The sequence below is a fragment of the Pseudonaja textilis genome, chromosome 12 (genome assembly GCF_049901715.1).
Source record: "Pseudonaja textilis isolate UNSWEBS1 chromosome 12, rPseTex1.2, whole genome shotgun sequence".
In the NCBI taxonomy this organism is placed as follows: domain Eukaryota; kingdom Metazoa; phylum Chordata; class Lepidosauria; order Squamata; family Elapidae; genus Pseudonaja; species Pseudonaja textilis.
The window spans coordinates 6,573,084-6,592,266 of NC_142001.1; the positions used below are offsets into that span (position 1 = coordinate 6,573,084).

Below are 19,183 nucleotides of genomic sequence, written 5' to 3' on the forward strand. Positions count from 1 at the left end.
ACCATAACGACAGGACCCCCAATTATAACTTCAAAAAAGGCAACTATGATCTTATAGACAACGATCTCTCATCTCTTGATTGGCAACTTCTATTCACTGGGTGTAATACTGTTGAAGACCATTATATTTTTACTTGAAGTCAAGAGTCATCGAACTATACGTCTGGAACTCACATTACATATCTGATGGTAATACAATTGAGAAAGTCCAGAAATATTTTACGAGAGGAGTCCTCCACTCCTCTACTTATAGCAGAATACCTTATACCACCAGACTTGAAACTCTAGACCTAGAAAACCTAGAATTACGCAGCCTTCAGTTCGATCTAAGTATAGTACATAAAATTATATATTGCAATGTCCTACCTGTCAATGAATACTTCAACTTCAACCAAAACAATACAAGAGCACAAAATAGATACAAACTAAAGATAAACTGCACCAAACTTGATTGCAGGAAATACGACTTCAGCAACAGAGAAGACAATGTCTGGAATACTCTACCTGACTCTGTGGTTTCTTCCCCAAACCCCAAACACTTTAACTGTCTACTATTGACCTCACCCCTTTCCCAAGAGGTCTGTAAGGGGTGTGCATAAGCGCACCAACGTGCCTACTGTCCCTGTCCTATTGTTTCTTTTTTTTTCTTATTTGTATCCATTTCATGTATTTATAACCACTTATACCTGTTATCTAATAATAAATAAATAAATAAATAAATAGGAACAATTTAATTGGAACAATTCAGTTGAGCCAAATACTACCTCTCTTAGACAACATATCAATAGTCAGAGATTTGGAAAAAATTACTTTGGCCAGCCTGATTTGGACCACCATCTTACTTTCTAAACATGGCATCAGAGGGAAGAACAATTAGAAAAATGCTTCACTTGGCTGCCGGATCAGGATTTGGATGTTAAAACAAACAAGGATTTGTAAAACCATTGGTTTTCAATTATAACTAGTTTACAGTCAATAATTTATAGCTTTTTTTAAGATTGAGTTTATACATTACACTAAGAAAAAAACAATCTCATTTTGGGGCTTAGTGATTTGTATGAACTAAACTTCTGGAATAAATTAATGTTAGCATATGTCATCAAGAGCTAGTTGAGGTTGGAGGAAAGCAATCAGCAGAGAATAAGGATAATTTGAAAATTGGACAGTGCAAAGTACCCCAAAGCCCAAAATGATCTTGTGTCATTTTATGTATAAATGGGAGAGGCTGAGTTTTGCAAAGCAAAATGCTCCATCAGCAAATTGTGTCCTTGAATGAGGGATTTATTCATCAGTTGTGATCCCTCCCCAAAAAACTATAATTAACCATTTCAGAAATCTCTTCATCAATCCAACATTTTGTGCTTGAAAAAAAAATCGTGCATATATCTGATATGACTGCATTAAATATTGATTTGGAATTCTTTTTCTGCTTAGCTTGTATTGATGCAAAAATGGGATATTGAGGTCTCTGTACTGTAATACTGGGAACAATGCAATGGGAAGGAGGGACAGGGAAGGCATTCATAGCCATCTTGTTTTTAAACAGAATGAACTGCAAAAGTTGAGAAGGCAATTCTGAACAATGTCGATTCAGAAAGCTGGTGAAGCTTCCATTATTAAGCGATTGAATCCTCAGACAATCCTCATAGGGACAAGTGCCATGTATTGTTTAACCCAAAACATTTCTCTTTGTGATCGGTGGTCTCTCTACCTATTGCTGATACTAAACTATATTTCCCAACGATGCCAGTGTGAAAGAATGCCAAGTGTCAGGCACGAAAGACGAGGTCCACACGTGAAGTTCCAATTAAATTGATTTATTTCTATTAGTCCAGGATCTTCTCAACTAAGGATTAGCCCTTGCTAGGGGTCCATAGGGAGGTGGGGGGAGGTTGGATTCAGTCTATTTGTGGCTATGTAGGGATTCTAGGCTGATCCTTCTTTTAACTCTGAACCCAGGTTCTGCCATTCTTTCTACACTGGGTGCTTCAGTTCAGCAACTTCTGAAGAACCACAAGATTACTACCTTGGTGCTGTAATTTTGAGCTGAATTTGCTGTGGAGAAAGCAGCCTAAAGCAAAACACAAGATTAATATGAGATGTCCATCCATGGTCAAGAAAAGTCCTCAAGGGACTATCCATACATTCTCACTAGCACTTCTCCTTTAACTAGCCTTCCTTCCTTGGACCTGTAGGTTACAGCTTCATCTCTTGCACCCTTTTTACTCATTCAGAGATGACACAGGGATTGCAAGTAGGGAAAACAAGGCTTGTAGGATTTGCTGGTGGCCTTCAACTGAGTTAAAGGCCTTCACAGGTGATAATTGCCACTCGCCCCACGCACTGGGCTGCTTCTTTCTGCTTCTTTCTTCTTCTGCTTTTGGCTACATGCAAGGAAAGCAGCAAAAGTCTTTCTTCCTGTCCCCCAAACTCCACCAGAAATGAGTCTTTGGGACCCTGCAAGGCCTCCTGCTCCAAGAGGCTGAGCCGGCGTGACAAGTCTCCCAAAGACTCATTTCTGGCGGAGTTTGGGGGAAAGAAAGACTTTGCTGCTTTCCTTGCATGAAGCCAAAAGTCTCTCTCTCCCGCCCACCCTGAGAACAGAGCTAGAGACGGTATCCTGCGATCCCAAATGAAGAATGATTGATCGGTAGGAAAACGGGGTGGGGAATTTTGCTGTAGACTTTTGGGGGGGATTTTCCCAGAGTCTCTGGTCCACAGGATTTAAAATTATGAGTTTGGTGGTCCCTGAGGTCCAAGAGGTTGGCGACCCTTGATCTAGTCCAGCCCCCAGCTCAAGCAGGAGAACCGATATTATTTCAGACAAGTGACTGTCTAGTCTCTTCTTAAAAACTTCCAGTGATGGAGCACCCATGATCTCTGTAGGCAGCTGTTCCATTGGTTAATTGTCCTCACTGTTGGGAAGTTTGTTGAAGATGGATGGGTTTGTTTGTTTGCTTATTATTGAGAAGATTTTATATGGCTGCCCGCTCCCTCTTGATGACTCTGGGGGATTACGGGCAATTAAAAAAATACCGTCTAAAAAGAATAAAAAATCTAGGGTATGCTGAATGCCTGTCATTGTTCAATGGCACTCAATTTCCAGTATCTAAGGGGCTGCCAGAAAGAATAGAGAGACAACCTGTTCGCCAGTCCACCTGAAGGCAGGACAGGAAAAATAGATTGAAATTAATCAGAGAGAGAACTAGAACTAAGGAGAAATTTCCTGACATTTAGAACAATTAATCAGTGGAAAGGCCTACGGCCAGAAGCTGTGGGTCTCCATCACTGAAGGCTTTGAAGAAGAGATTGGAGAACCGTTTGTTTGAAATAGGAGAGAGTTGTCTGCCTGAGCAAAGGGTCGGACTAGAAGACCTCCAAGCTCCCTTCCAACCCAGTCATTCGCTTCTGATCTGGAGATGCCTTGCTGATCGTGCTCATTCTGCCTCTTCTTTTCTCGTTTTGTGAAGCCTCGCCGAGTGAGCCCTCTCTACTCCTGCGCGTCCAGCAACACCGAAGACAGTTACGTCCCCATGCACCCAAGCACCTCCCCTCCTATCGCAGGAACTGACTGCACCCCTGATGGCTACATTCCCATGAACCCAGGATCAGCTACGTTCGCTCTTGCCGAAGTTAGCACGGAAAAGCTCACCAGCCCCTTGCCTGAGCTCCCCTTGGATTTGGAACCCCCGCCGGTGAACCGAGATCTTAAGCCTCGGACGAAATGTAAGCTCTTTTCTTTCCCCCTGGTCTTTCCCCTTAAGGATCTCCCTAGCAGGCCTGGAGAGCAAGGGGATGGTGGAACTACTGTGAGCAAAAAGAGCTGAGAGAGAGATGTCAGTTCTAGGATATGAGACCAGGTCCGGGATTGGCACTGATGAACCTTTATTTTAATTTCCTAAAATGCCCGTAAGGAGGCAAGGTATGGGGATCTTATCTTCCATTGAGAAATCATCTTTCTAGCAGCTTTCCTAGTTTCCCCACTCTTCAATGATAGGCTAGTCCTCAACTTAACGACTGCAATTGAGATCGGAATTACGGTCATAAGTCATGGCAGTCATTAAACAGGTCACCGTGCACCTCTGCCCAATTTTATAACTTTTTTAAATTGTGAGCGTTAAGGGAATGCTACATTCATTAAGCAAAGACACCTGTTTTTCCTCAAATGGGCTTTTTTTCTTTTTTGCCAGAAATCAGAAATAAATGATAGAAAGTGGCAAAAGAATGTCGAAAATTGTGGTCACTAACAGTAGGATGCTGCAAACAACCATAAACATACCAAGCACCCCAACTGTAATCATGTGACCACTGGAACTTCAAAAATGGCCCTTAAGTAGCTCTTGGGAGGTTCTTCGTAACTTTGAACTGTCGCTAAACAACCGGTTGTTAAGTGAGGACTACCTGTAAACACCAAGATAAGATATTAGGAGAGAACCTGAAAGAAATGCTAAATGCTTGGGAAAAGGCAAAGAAACAGAAACAAGGCAAAAAAAACTTTCAAGAAATCAGAGGACAGATTTCAGGATACAGTAAGTACCCCGAAGTCCCAAAGACAGATGACATGGACAATAGCACATTTTGGGTTTGTCCAAATCACACAGGCAAGTCATGGCCACAGATTAGTTGGTGGCTAGATTCCATAGTGAAAAGAGAAAAAGTCACCCTACAACTTTGTGCAATTAAAGTTGCACAATTAAATCAGGGTAAACCCAAAGGTGCTTTTTCAAGAGGCAACTTTTCATTCAATAAGCTTCTTCTCATCCAAGAAGCTTCTGAAGAAGGTTCTTGGATGAGAAGTGAAATAGCTTCAAGTAAAAACAAAGTCTAGTTGCTTCTTAAAAAAGCATATTTGGAACAACCATGACCTGGATGATTGAGAATCTCCATAGACAATCAGAGTAAAATCTTTTTTGGGGGTGGGATAGTGACAGACAGACTGGTTTTAAAACCCTGTTATCGCCACCTATTGAAAGAAGCTCTGTCTTTCAGTTAATCACAACTCTAAAAATCCCAGAGTCCTGCAAAAATCTCCACTAGACCTCCCAAACAGGTTTTCAGATCAGTTTGTCACTAAACCTCATTCTTCAAAAAGAAACTTTTCAAGTTCTTCGGAGTTGCCTAAAGCTTGGAAGTTCTTTTTTTCCAAGCACAATTCTCAACAAGAGTTGCCTTCAACAAGATCTGTTGAGGTGAAAGGATTAGGATTGTAAAGAATTCCAGCTTCTGAAACAATTATCCCTGTGTCCTTTAAGGAAGAGACTTTCTTTTTCTAACAGTCACCTGACAAATTGGCAAAGAGGTAGGATCTCTTCCTTGATAATGGGAAAGTTTGAGCTTGCTTGTTGACATAACTAACTGTTGAAACTCTTGTCTGGCAACCAACTCTGAGAAGATTCAAGACAAAGAATCTTTGCAACAATATACCTCTGAAATTATCATCCTAAAGTTCCTGATAAGCTGTTTTTCTTGTTCCACAAACAACACACCATTTTGTTAATTCTCTTCTAGTTGTGAAGAGATTCGCAATGTATATTAATCCCAGCAGGACTCTAGACAAGCTCCTTGTTTTCTTAACTTGCTTCACATGGTGTTTTCCTAATTTGTTTCACATTAAAATCCTGGAAAATCAAATCAGGGTAGAAAGAATAAACTCTCTTTCTAATATGCCCCAGTTTATATATATATAATTTTTATGCTTCCCATCTTCCCTACAAGATAATTCTGAACAGTACCCACATCTTATTGTTACAAACAGACCCACCTTAGCTGCATGTTCTATTTATTCATTCTCCTTAATAACCACATAGCCTGGGACTCAACGGAGGAATCTGTACTGCTGTACTCCTTACTTCATTCCCCATGTCATTCTGATACAGGCGGTCTTCAACTTAGGGCAGGCTCCACTACTATCATGTGTTCTTATGGCTATAACGCAAGTCAGCTCTATGATCAACCAAATTTCATTATGTTTTTTTGTGGCTATCATTAAGTGAAAGACATGGATGTTACACAAACCAGTTGGGCCAGTTTTGCTGAAAACCAGAAGTAAATGCCACTTCGGTGCAAAAATGTTGTAAAACATGGTCATGTGATTGGAGAAAACAGCTATAAATATGAGCTGGTTGCCAAGTCATGTGAGTGGAGGGAGCAGCTGTTGGCACTTCATAATTGGGTCCTAAAGTATCCCTGTGGTGGTCCATCATAATTTTGAATGGCCTCTAAGCAACCATCCTTAAGTCAAGGAGTACCTGTATCCCATTGCTTCAATATGGAAAACCACCAGCTCTTAGAGAAAAAAGTCAGGTAATCTTGCAATTGTTTTATTTGGATACCCATAAACCATCCCAAAGCTAACAGCTCGCCCAACAGCTTAGGTTAACCTCTTGGGCTCACAGATTGGCCAATCCAACAGTCATAATTGAGAAGCAGTCTGGCACATGAAAGCTCCTACTGACTTTAAAGGCAGGATCATTAAAATAACTGCATCCCTTTTCTCTGAATCATCAACACAGAGCAAACAATGTTGATGACGGAGCTCAAATGTGTAATTCAGAGTCTCCATGTCTGAAAGCCAAAGATCTCACTGCCCACCCCCCAATTTATAGCCACGGTTAAAGGTTTCATTTAAAGGTATGAGCCGTGATAGCATAGTGGTTAGAGTGCAGTAGTGCAGGCTACTTGTGGTACCTGCCAGCTGGCTGCAATTTGGCTGTTCAAATCTCCCCAGACTCAAGGTTGACTCATCCTTCCGAAGTGGGTAAAATGAGGACCCAGATTGTCGGAGGCAAGAGGCTGACTCTGTAAATTGCTTAGAGAGGGCTGTAAAGCACTGTAAAGCAGTATATAAGTCTAAGTGGTTTTTCCATTGCTATCTACTCACCTTGTTAGAAAGATGTTCCAAATTTGCAGCACTTAACTGAGAATTCTTTCTGCATGAGCAACTCACCTGGACCACCTTCTCCAGAGTAGGTACAAAACTCTGGAACCACTTGATCGTTTGGGGCCACGTTGGTGCCTTGAGTCACTTGACTTGCCCAAATGATGGATTGTAGTACCTTCTCTGGCCTTTTTGAAGGTGGTGCTGCAGCTCAGGAAAAACCAAGCCGGCTTACTCATTGACTTGCCTTGGTGTAGAGAGAAGCAAGATGTAGGCAGCCGGATGTCCTTCAGATGGTTTGCATTTCAACTCCCCATGGAAGTTTATAGTCTGAACCCTAGGCTGAGCTCCAGGTTGAAGTCCCACAGGGTCAAATACGGCTTCTTTCTTGTACATATAGGTAGTCCTCAGTTTACCACCACAATTGCATCCAGAATTTTGGTCGTACGTCAGTGCAGTTATAAGTCGAGCGACCACTTGACTGAAACTGCCCATTTTACCACCATTTTGTGATGATCATAAAACAAATCATTAGACTCCATAAGCAAAATATGTGGTGGTTGAACAAATCCAACTTCCCCAATGGGCACATATCTTAGGATGCTCAAACCGATCATAAATACAAGCCAGTTCCCAAGTGCCCGGATTTAAATCAGATCAAATCAAAATTAAAACCAGAACAAGTAAAAACACTCAAGGAATACCCAGTTAATAATTCTAGAATAAGGTAATAAGTAACAGATAAAATCTATATTAAAATCACAATTTGGCATCCAAACTGTCAGTTACACATGGCCTAACTATATACTATAATATCAATCCTTAAACTGTGAAGCCCATAGTCATTAAATACTACAATGCAAAAGAGTAGTAATGCAAAGAGGTTTGCTACATTGTGTATGTAACATAAGCGCCAGAATTGCAACCACATGAGCACAGGCTACGTAAAGGAAAGTACAAGTCATACGGTACTTTTTCCAAGGCCTTTGTAACTTCAAACTGTTGTTAAATGAACAGTTGCAAGACAAGGACTACCTACAGCCAGTGAATCATATTGTTTCAGTTGAAGTTTTTCCTGTTTTCTGGTGAATGAGATGTTTTCTCTTTAACCCTTAGTCCGACCGCCTCCGTTGGACCTGCGAAACCTTTCCACCATCAGAGAACATTCTGCCTTAACCAGGACATGGACTGTGCCTTAGTAAGTGGAATTGGAACCTGTTGGACTTCGTAGAATTTACTCATGACAAGGGCAGATGGTTAATCTCAATGGAGAAGCCTCTGGTAAGGTGGCTTCACCCATTGAAATAACAGATTGGGTTGATACATCAAGCCAAGTTGATGTTTGTCCAGTTCTGGTTTGAGTAACTCCCAAAGGGTTGGATTCACACTTGTGGATTGGATTTGTACCCCGTCTTAACCAGGTCAGAGAAAGATGCAATATATGTAGTATGATTTTTTAAAAAAATTCTGAAATTCTTACTTTCCCATATTTTTTCTATGAAGACGCAAACATGCCTATCTGCAGACATCTGGGGACATCACCTAGCTCTGTTCCTTCTGATCCAAGATATGCATTCACCTGGGCTAAATAAAAGCTGCCGTTTTTCCATTACCAATTTCTGCAGTGCCAATCACAACTCTGGTACTCTGTGCCATGACTGTATTTAGTAGTCTTCTTCCATTAAATGGGTCACTGTGAGGCCAATGGCTCATATTCACCCTCAAAATCCCCAAATCAACTTTTTCAAAGATTAATGTCAAGGTTTTTAAAGAGGAAGGAAAATCAAGGATGAAAACTTCTTTGATCCCACTGCCACGAAAACATTTTTAAAATCCCTCCATTCCAAAAATGAACAAACACGAGACAAAGACGACGCCTCTAGATGGCATCTTGCAAATATCCAAATAAGACATAGAATAACGGAGGGGACCTTGGATGTCATCTAGTCCAATTCCCTGCTTAAGCAGAAGAGTCTGTACCATTTCAGACAAATGGCTATCCAGTATCTCCTTGAAAACCTCCACAACTTCTGAGGGCAAGCAATTCCACTGGTTGATGGTTGATTGCTCTCCCTCTTAGGAAATTTCTCCTTAGTTCTAGGTTGCTTCTCTCCGTAATTAGTTCCATCATTCGTTTCTTGCCTTTCCTTCAAGTGCTTTAGAAAATAGTTTTCCCCCCTCAGATAATGGAACCGGGCTCTCAGGTCACTCCTAGACCTTCTTTTCTCAAGACAAACCGTACCCAATTCCTGCAATTGTTTTTCGTATATTTTAGCCGCCAATCCTCTAATCATCCCCTGTGGCTCTTCTCTGTACTCTTTCCAGAGTCTCAACATCTTTTTTTAATATTGGGATGACCAAACCTGGATGAAAATCGGAGAGGTTGTTCTCCCCTCTATCCATGTGAACCATGTTTGAATTACAGCCGATCCAGTTTAACCGTGAATTCCTTCTGCCCTCCGAAATACATTCACATTTTTCATGACAAAGGATTTGAGTTATCGTAGCAGCCTGTTTAAAGTTGAGGACTCCTAAGAGAAATGCATTTCAGGCCCTTTTGCTATGAGTATGGTAAATTGCATCTCCAAAAAAACATTCTTACAGTTTTAGGGAACTCCTCCCTGCTATAAAAAAATAAGAGAAAAGAAAGCATGTGCTACATTGCAACATTCCAGGAAAATTGGCTTCCAAACATATATATATATATCTTGAATTTTTTATGCCTGAGAAGCCCACGATAACTAAAAGGCTATTTTATAAGTTATTTTCTTTTAAAAAGTTGGGCCTCTCGTTCCCAAAGAAATATAAAAATTAGGGCGACACCTCTGGTATCTTGGACAGAGCTCCTGTTGTCCTTTGTCATTCTGACATCTTGGAAGACTGGATGGGTGGGGAAGTTTCTTGGAAAGCCAGATATGTGACTATCTTATAGTTCCAGCTTTTCTGCTGGGCCAGACACCATCCAGAAAGGCAGAAAAGATAATAGCTACTATCACCATGGATAAAACAGGACCAGGGCTGTTATATATTAGAAAGGAGAAGGAGCCCATGTGCTAAAGAAATGGATACTTGTGATGGCTGATAATTTTGGACATCCTAAACCCTGCTGGGGGTTATCTGGTTGGAGATAACTCCAGATTGAAAGACTGTGGGGTCCTTGCTGCTCTCTGAGCTTGGTGCTTTTCTTGCGAAAATTCATTACCCAGCTAGGTAGTGACATCAGTGCTAGAAGGGAGTAGGGTCTTCAAAGTGGAAGAGGAGGAGGAAAAGAAGGGGAAGGAGAAGAGGAGGAAGAGGACAACAAGTCGGGAATCCTTGGTGTTGTCTGAGCTTGGTGCTTTCTTGCAGACTTTTCATTACCAAACTGGGTAACATCATCAGTACTAGAAGATCTTATTTTTATATCCTAGTGGCTTGTCCTGTTAGTATCTGGGACTGCAAATCTCAAAGTGGTCAGCTGCCAGTGCAGTTAATACATCTGAATGGTGCCTAGAATCCCTCAAATTATATTTTTTTTAAAATTCCTTTAAAAAGGCTGGACTCTGATGAGGTTTCAGTTTCCTATCTAAAATGTCAACAGGTTGAAGAGTATATAGAAACCCATTTCCTGTGAGTTTCATTTCTTAAGTTGGTTTGATTAAACAAAAACATGTTGTTTTGAGATTTGCTTCGGTCCTGTTTTTCACTCTTAATTAAGTTTAATTAAGATTAATCAGATAAATTAAGTGAGCAGGGCCAGAACAAAACCTAACTTTGAATGACTGTGAATGAATTGCTACATTGCTGCTTCAAAGTTCAAACATAATTTGCTGTCGGTCTACATCAGAGGCCCCCAAACTTGGTGACTTTAAGACTCGTGGACTTCAACTCCCAGAATTCCCCAGCCAGCCAAGCTAGTCTATATATATTCTAGTGGTTTGCCTATCACTGTTGGTGGGGTGGCCTTAGAGGTTCTTTGACTGGGCTGTTTGCTGTTGGCTTCTTTGTTAGTTTCTTGATTGGGGCTTTGCTTACTTGAGAGTTGGTCTGAAGTTAACCTTGGAATTGATCTGGGTGCTGATTGCTGGTGGAGAGGCGCTTAGGTCTTGTGGTTCCTGCGCTGGGTGATTGTCTCTTCTGCATAGTCCGTAGATGTTGTTAATATCTATGTGTCTATTGATGGCAGATTTGTCAAAGAGCCAGGCTTCTAGAAGGCCAGGCCCTAGCATTGTTGCACTTGGTTTGGTCTAGGAGGGCCATGATGTCCCAATTGAAACTAGGGTTTCAAAGAATCTCTTAAGACCTCCCCCACCAACATTGACAGACAAGCCACCAGAATATAAACTGACAGCAAATAGCATTCCTTACTGGCACTGAAGTTGTTACCTAGTTGGGTAATGAAACGTCTGCAAGAAAACAAACGAGCTCAGGGAGCAACAAGGACCCTCCTGAGTCCAAAATTTATGCGAATCTAAGTGAGACATTTCTTGAGTGAGTTTTGCCCCATTTTATGACCTTCCTTCCCACAGTTGTTAAATGAATCATTGCAGTTGTTCAATTAGTCACCAGGATACTGCATCATAACCGTCATAAATGTGAGCCAGTTGCCAAGCATTTGAATTTTGATCACATGATCATGGAGATGTTGTGACGGTTGTAAGTGTGAAAAACCATCATAAGTCACTTTTTCAGTGCCGTTGTAACTTCGAATGTACCTAATTAAATTATGCAGGATTCAATCTGGGTTTGTCATTGGGACTAGAGGCTTTGTCTTCCAAGCTTTTGGACTTGTGTTGGAGGCCATCTACTGGAGAGAAGTTCCCTGAAGATAGGCTCTGGCACGAGTCTGAAAACCTCTGGTCCCAGTGACTGATCCAGATTGGATCCTGCAACATTATCCTGGGACACATAGATTCACCTTCCTTTGTGATTAAATCATTTCTACCCCCAAATATTACTAGCTGTACAAGGCAAGGCGCAAGCATCACCTGCAAATGCCTTTGGACAAGATGTCTACTATCCTTTGGACATTAATGGACAATTTTCTGCTTGTAGAATAGAATTCTTTTATTGGCCAAGTGTGATTGGACGTACAAGGAATTTGTCTTGGTGCAAATGCTCTCAGTGTACATGAAAGAATAGAATACAAAAAATAGAATAGAATAGGATACAAAAAATAGAATAGAACGGAATAGAATAGAATAGAATAGAATAGAATAGAATAGAATAGAATAGAATAGAATAGAATAGAATAGAATAGAATAGAATTCTTCATTGGCCAATTGTGATTGGACATACAAGGAATTTGTCTTGGTGCAAATGCTCTCAGTGTACATAAAAGAATAGAATACAAAAAATGGAATAGAATAGGATACAAAAAATAGAATAGAATGGAATAGAATAGAATAGAATAGAATAGAATAGAATAGAATAGAATTCTTTTTATTGGCCAAGTGTGATTGGACACACAAGGAACTTGTCTTGGTGCAAATGCTTTCTGTGTACATAAAAGAAAAGATACATTCGTCAAGAATCAAGAATCATAAGGTACAACACTTAGTAGTAGTCATAAGGTACAATAAGCAATCAAACCATACTAGGAAACAGTCCATATAAATCGTTAGGATACAAGCAACAGAATTACAGTCATACAACCTTGTATTATGGTTTCCTATACCGCTGGGCAATTTTTATGTATTGTCAAATTCAATAGCAGCAACAAATAATATATAGAGATCATCTTAATGAGACGGTTCCCTTTTTGTAGCTCATTCAAATTCCTGGGCTCTGGATGCTTTATTCCCTGCCAGGACAGTGTCAGGATTTGGCTGGATTTCAAGGCATCTGGGGAAAGTCATCCCTGATCTCTTGTCTTTCTTTGTTTGCCTTTTCGGTGATGTCCCCCTTTTTTCCCCCCCTTCTAGCAATCGAACAAGCTTTATCTCTCCAGAAAGAGACTGCATTAATTCAGCAAGGGTATTTGCTGCTTCAGTTTCCGGAGAAGAGGAAGGAAGTTACATTCAAATGGTAATTATTTTCATACAGCTCTTCTCTGCTCCCCTTTTGAGAAATGGCACGAACGGAACTGCTCAGAGGGGGCTCTTTTTAAAAAAACAAACAAAAAAAACTGGGTTGTGTGGTGAGGGTGCCCCTTTGCCCCGCTGAAGAAATTCCGTGGAAAAACACAAGGCTTAATTGACACAGTGATAAGGGAAGCCTTTTTCCTGTTTTACAGACCTTTGTTGTGCGCACACAGGCGTAGGTGGCTCTGGTCCAAATGTTCACAAAGATCAGGCAGAGATGCACCCGGGCATTTGTAGAGTGCAAAGATAGATCCTCCACTCTTTTTTTAAAGATCAGATCTATCCCTTCATATTCAACGTGAAAACTAAGAAAATGGCTGCGTAGAGCACTAGTCACCAACTGGTGGTCCATGGGCCACTGGTGGTCCATGAGAAAATTTTGGTGGCCCACAGAAAAATTATTTGCATTTTTTTTTTATATTGCACTAAATCAGGGCTCCTCAAGCTACAGACCCTGGGACAGATACGTACAATGAACGTTTGTGTTGCTGCCAAGAGTCTCCCCATTCGGGGTCTTTTTGTGCTGGTCTGGGAAGGGGAGAAATTCCCACTTGGGGTCTGCTTTGGCCTCCTGGTGTGGGGCTTTGGGCGAAGGCTGGAGGGAAGGGCCACCGGTGCCGAAGAGCCGGAGGGCCTCGTTCCAGTGGGACAGTATCATGGCCTGGAACTGGTTGACCATCTCAGCCCACTGAGCCTCCAGGCATTGGCCTTGCACTCCTGTAGGTCTTCCCTCTGCTTGGAAAGCCTATGCTCCTAGTCCTCAGTGAGGTGCCTCTGCTGAGCCTCCTTCTTGGTCCGATCCAATATGAATTGAGCCAGCTGTTTGGCCAACTCTTTCTCGTGGTGGTTGCTTAGCTCCAATAACTGCTATCTGTTGGGGCCCTGCGGAGCCCAGGCGGGCAGGCGAGGAGTGGCTGAGCGGGGGGGGGGGCGGGGGGCGAGTAGAGTCCTCGAGTGACATTGCGTTGGCCACGCCCACCCAGCCAGTCATTAGGCAGATCATATTAGTGGTCCGCAGGATTTAAAATTAAGAATTCAGTGGTCCCTGAGATCTGAAAGGTCGGCGACCCCTGGCACAGAGTATCAGCCAAAGGACATTGTGGAGATAGGCTTCGGATCAGGGGCCTCCCGACACAAAATGAACAGCCATAAAATGAAGCAGGGACACTATATTATTTGTGTGTTTATTAATCTGCTGCCAAGAGGCCACACATTGAGAGTTTTCTTTGTGCACAGGTAATCCTCAACGTACAGCCACAATTGAGCCCAACCTTTCAGTTGCTAAGCAAGACGGTTGTTAAGTGAGTTTTGCCCCATCTTACGACTCTTCTAGCCACAGTTGTATGAGGGAATCGCTCCAGTTGTTAAGTTACTCCAGGGGTCCTCAAACTTGGCGACTTTAAGACTTGTGGACTTCAACTCCCAGAATTCCCCAGCCAGCCAGGCTGGCTGGGGAATTCTGGGAGTTGAAGTCCACAAGTCTTAAAGTCGCCAAGTTTAGAGATCTCTGAGTTAGTCACTTGCTTGTTAAATGGACTGGCTCCCCCATTGACTCTGCTTGTCAGAAGGTCACAAATAGTGATCTCATGGCTCCGGGATTCCACAACCGTCATAAATACAAGTCAGTTGCCAAGTGTCTGAATTTTGATCATGTGGGGATGTTGCCACAGTCGTAATTGTGAAAAACAGTCATGTGACTTTTTTTTTCAATGCCATTGTAACTTGGAATTGTCAGTAAACAAATGGTGTTGAGGACTACCTTTGTATATTCCAAAGAAAATACAGGCGATGACCAGGCTGAGCCCAAGGGAGGGGTGAAGCACATCATCAGTCTTGAGTCCTTCCGTGCCTACAAGAGATCTAAGTCCAGCCAATCTCGAATTTTGTGGACTCTTATCTGGTCCCAATTTGCCTTACTTGGTAGCAGTTCATATTTTTTTTTTGTAGAGAGCTAGCTTGGAATAAACCTATTAGTAATTTATTCCACGCTAGCTCTCTAGTTGTTTGTAGGAGTGTACTCATTTGAACATTTGAATAGGGATGCGGTGGCTCAGTGGCTAAGAGGTTGAGCTTGTCGATCAGAAAGGCCGGAAGTTCAGCGGTTCAAATCCCTAGTGCCACGTCATGGAGTGAGCTCCCATTACTTGCCTCAGCTTCTACCAATCTAGCAGTTCGAAAGCATGTAAAAAATGCAAGTAGAAAAATAGGGACCCCTTTCCTGGGAAGGGAACGGCATTCCATGTACCTTCGGCATTTAGTCATGCCAGCCACAGGACCACGGAGACGTCTTTGGACAACGCTGGCTCTTCGGCTTTGAAACGGAGATGAGCACTGCCCCCTAGAGCCGGAAACAACTAGCATGTATGTGTGAGGGGAAGCTTTACCTTTTCTCATTTGAACAACTCTGGTTTCTGAATTCTTGCCCCCGACAGAACCCAGTTTCTGTCATAGTCTGTGCAAATGACCTTGGAAAGACAGGAGGAAGAGCTTCAACCTTGACAGCAGTCAGAGAAACGCAGCTTGAGTCTGAAGAAGGGCTGGGAGCTGAGAAAGGGTCTCGCCTGAAGTTCTCTGGGCCGTTTAGAATGAAACCCACTACAAATGTCCTTCAAGTGAGATGCACAATAAGGAGCCCATACCAGGGAGGCAGTAGTAAGATGGTCGTTTGGCAGCCAAAACACAATACAAATTAAAATTGAAATGCCTGGAAAAATGGCAAGGTCTTCGCCTGGTGCCGTAATGATGCAGAGGTGCGTTTGGAGAGGGCATTCCATAAAGGATGCCACCAGAGGGGGGAAAGACACCTTCCCTTACCAAGATCCAACTCAGCTTTGGTGTGTAGAACTGAAGGGAGGGCTCTTTAAAGGATCTTGTCAACTCGTAAAGCATTCCTATGCCTGTTTCCGAGTTGCCGTAAGCCGGTATGGCAATAAAAAACAGAAGTACATTCCATGCTTATCTTACAAAGATTGTAACAGGCACCAGGTGTCCTGCCCATAAAAATCCTTCATTGGATAATGTGAGTTGGAGAGTCTGATTTATGACACACCCAGGGGGGAGGGGGGAAAACAGGATCACAGGTGACCATGAATTACGTGTGGCAACTGTTGGCTTCCTATGGGACAATGCCGACATGTTGCTCCTAATAAATCTTTGCGATTCTTTTGAAGCTTGACTCGAGGCTCATGATTTAATTAGGGCAATCGCCAGAACCCTGACAGATCTTAAGCTAGCTAGGTACATACCAAGAAGATGCTCCTTTAAATAATGTAGTTCTGAAGAATGGACTGAACTGTGACAACAAAGGAGATCTTGTTTATCTGCTCTTATTCTTTATTGCTGTTAGTATAAATCCATTATATGATCTTTGCTTTTTTTTAAATAAATTTAATTTTTTGATGTTGTTGTCATTGTTATTATTAGGAGCACCAACAAGCAACATCCCCATATAATGGAGATTTCCAATCGCCAAAGAAGTTTAACCTTGACTACTTAGCACTGGATTTTAATTCTGCTTCTCCATCTCCTGTACAGAAGGTAGGACATTGGGAGGGAGTAAGGAAAACTTTTGTTTGGTCCTCCTTTAATTCCTGAATTGGTGCATAACCATCGACCAGTTCAAGAATTAAAAACCCAATTCTCTCTGAAGGTTGCAGTAGAATTCTCTTAAATGCATTTTGTGAAATAAAGAAAATACATATTGGGTTGAAGTGCTTCCCAAATCCATGAATGTATGTTGGGACAGATTGCATGCAAAATATGCATGATTTGTGTGTGTGTGTGTGTGTGTGTGTGTGTATCATACAGGATATGAAAATGTAAATGCAGACTTCTAAGCAGAAATCATTCAAAATGGATTGGGAAATGATAAAAAAATAAAGTTGTCCATAAAAAAATGGAAAAAATATAGAAAGCAGGAATAAATTTCTCAATCCGAAGAGCAATTTCCACAGGAAGAAGTGGCTATCTTTCTATTTGGTTTATGCATCAAGAATGGTGCAAGCATATTTTAGATGAAACTCTCTGGAGCTGAAATTCATTCTGACTTTGACCCATCAAAGCACATATGTGAGGGATTACATTCTCTTTCATCTAAAGCCAAATGTTTTCCATGAGTCTCCAGTTCACAGATTCCTTTGGTTTGTTCTGGACTGAGGGACAAAGTCACAAATCGGGACAAGTTGAAATGTGATCGTTCCTCTTTCCAATTGATGTCTTCCTCATCTTCAAGCTGGGAGAAAAAACCCACTAAAGTGTAAAAGAGGAGATGTAGAAGAATGAGTTGTAGAACATGAGGGTGGAGTTAAAAAAGGAATCAGCCTAGAATCCCTGTGTAGCCACAAAGTCCAACCTCCCTTAAATTCCTTTGCTTGTATTTAACTCCAAGCAGGCGCTAAATGTTAATTGAGAAGATTCCTATACATAGGCATTAATAGTAATAAATCAATTTAATTGGACTTTCATATGTGAACTTTCCCACCTGATAAGAGGATAAGTGATGTAACCCTAGCATTTTCCTACCATCTTTTCCTCAAAATAAGACCCAACCAGAAAATAAGCCCTAGCATGATTTTTAGGGTGTTTGTAATATAAGCCCTACCCCCAAATAAGCCCCAATTAAGATTTCTTTAGGCAGCCGGACACATTTTAGCACCCGTATTTCCCCCGAAAATAAGACCTAACCAGAAAATAAACCCTAATGCATCTTTTGGAGCAAAAATTAATCTTAAGACCCAGTCTTATTTTAGGGAAAACACAGTAGATCCTTGTATTAATGTTTTATTGCCTTCATTCTACAGAAACCTTTCCTCTCTGAAGAACAACGAGTGGACTACGTTCAGGTAGACGAGCAAAGAACTCAGGCTCTGCAAAATACGAAACAGGAATGGACAGATGAGAGGCAATCCAAAGTGTGAAGAGGAGAAGGCATGGATTGGTTCCTTGGTTAGCTGGATTTTTTGTTTTTATTTTTGCACACCAAAATCGGGTCATTTGAACGATGGAGCAGAGACTGGAATTGTTGCAGAGCAGAAGAAGACATCTGATAGTTGCTGTCCTCGTGTTGTGAGGATGGTCACAGAAGGAGCGGGTCATCTGTAAAAAGATTGGGGTGCGGTTGATCGGAATGACATCCTTTCGTCATTTCCTTCATTGCTTCTTCCAGTTAGTATCTGAATGGTACCCATGTTAAAACCTGAACTTGACTTCTTTGGACATTAGCAGGAACAAAAGCCTCGCAGTGTCAACATTCAACACTGTAGTTACTTGTGACTTTTTTTTTCTCTACATCCTGGCTACTTAACAGAAGCTAGATCTATTATAGCAGCTGGTACTGATCGATGCTAGGAAAATAAGGGCTAAATATTAGAAGTTAGAGAAAGTAACTGGTGGGAGGGGAAGGTTTAGGTTTTTTGATATAAAATGTTTGCCATTTTCCTGACTAAATCCAAGAGTGTAAATACCACTTCTTTTTGCCAGTGGAACTCATCTACAGAGAGTAAAATCCATCACTTCGTTTGTCTCTTTGTTTGTAAAAGCCCCAGAGGTGCATTGGTTAGGCATGCAGTATTGCAGGCAAACTCTGCCAACAGTCTGGAGTTTGATCCCAACCGGCTCAAGGTTGACTCAGCCTTCCCTTCTTCCTAGGTTGGTAAAATGAGGACTCAGATTGTTGGGATGGGGCAATATACTGATTCTGTAAACCGCTTAAAGAGAGTGATAAAGCACTATGAAGCGGTGTATAAGTCCAAGTGCTATTGCTATTGTCTCCTCACTTGGGCAGAATTGCCTTAAGCTGCATCCACAGGCTTCCATGTTGTCACTTTCAAACTTTGGGACACTGTTAAGCTATTTTTCTAACTCCACCATGTTTGGAGACCACCCAAAGGCTGTGTCTGTGCTACAGGAAGGAAAATGCTAGCCAGTTTCTGGATTCTAGTAGGCAACCATACTGGATTTCTGCAGGGAAGTCCTCGGTCAAAAAATCATGATGAGGGCTATGATTGTGTATAGAAAGTCTTGTCCTTTTTTTAATGTGCATTGTGACCTCCCTCTTGATTTTATTTTTTATTTTTTGGTCCCCCGGCAGATATTCCTGGATCAGTACTTGAGATTTTGTTCCTTTGTTGAGTGTCACTAATGCTAAGAATTCTTCGAATGAATCTGACTGAAACATTTAGCATTAAAATATTTACTTCTGATTTAGTGTTCCCTTAATCAAATAAACAAAAATATGAATTCTTCGA

The 19,183-nt window shown here is 41.6% G+C and overlaps 1 protein-coding gene across 2 annotated transcripts in view; it reads left to right on the forward strand.

Moving 5' to 3' along the window:
* Nucleotides 1-19,183, forward strand: part of GAB3 (GRB2 associated binding protein 3) — a 77,539-nt gene extending 58,356 nt beyond the window's left edge. For both annotated transcript variants that reach the window (XM_026703071.2, XM_026703072.2), the window contains exons 6-10: nucleotides 3,470-3,725; nucleotides 7,993-8,074; nucleotides 12,780-12,882; nucleotides 16,362-16,475; nucleotides 17,738-19,183. In XM_026703071.2, coding sequence (XP_026558856.1) covers nucleotides 3,470-3,725; nucleotides 7,993-8,074; nucleotides 12,780-12,882; nucleotides 16,362-16,475; nucleotides 17,738-17,854 — 672 coding nt within the window. In that variant the 3' untranslated portion in view covers nucleotides 17,855-19,183. The remainder of the gene's footprint in view (nucleotides 1-3,469; nucleotides 3,726-7,992; nucleotides 8,075-12,779; nucleotides 12,883-16,361; nucleotides 16,476-17,737) is intronic.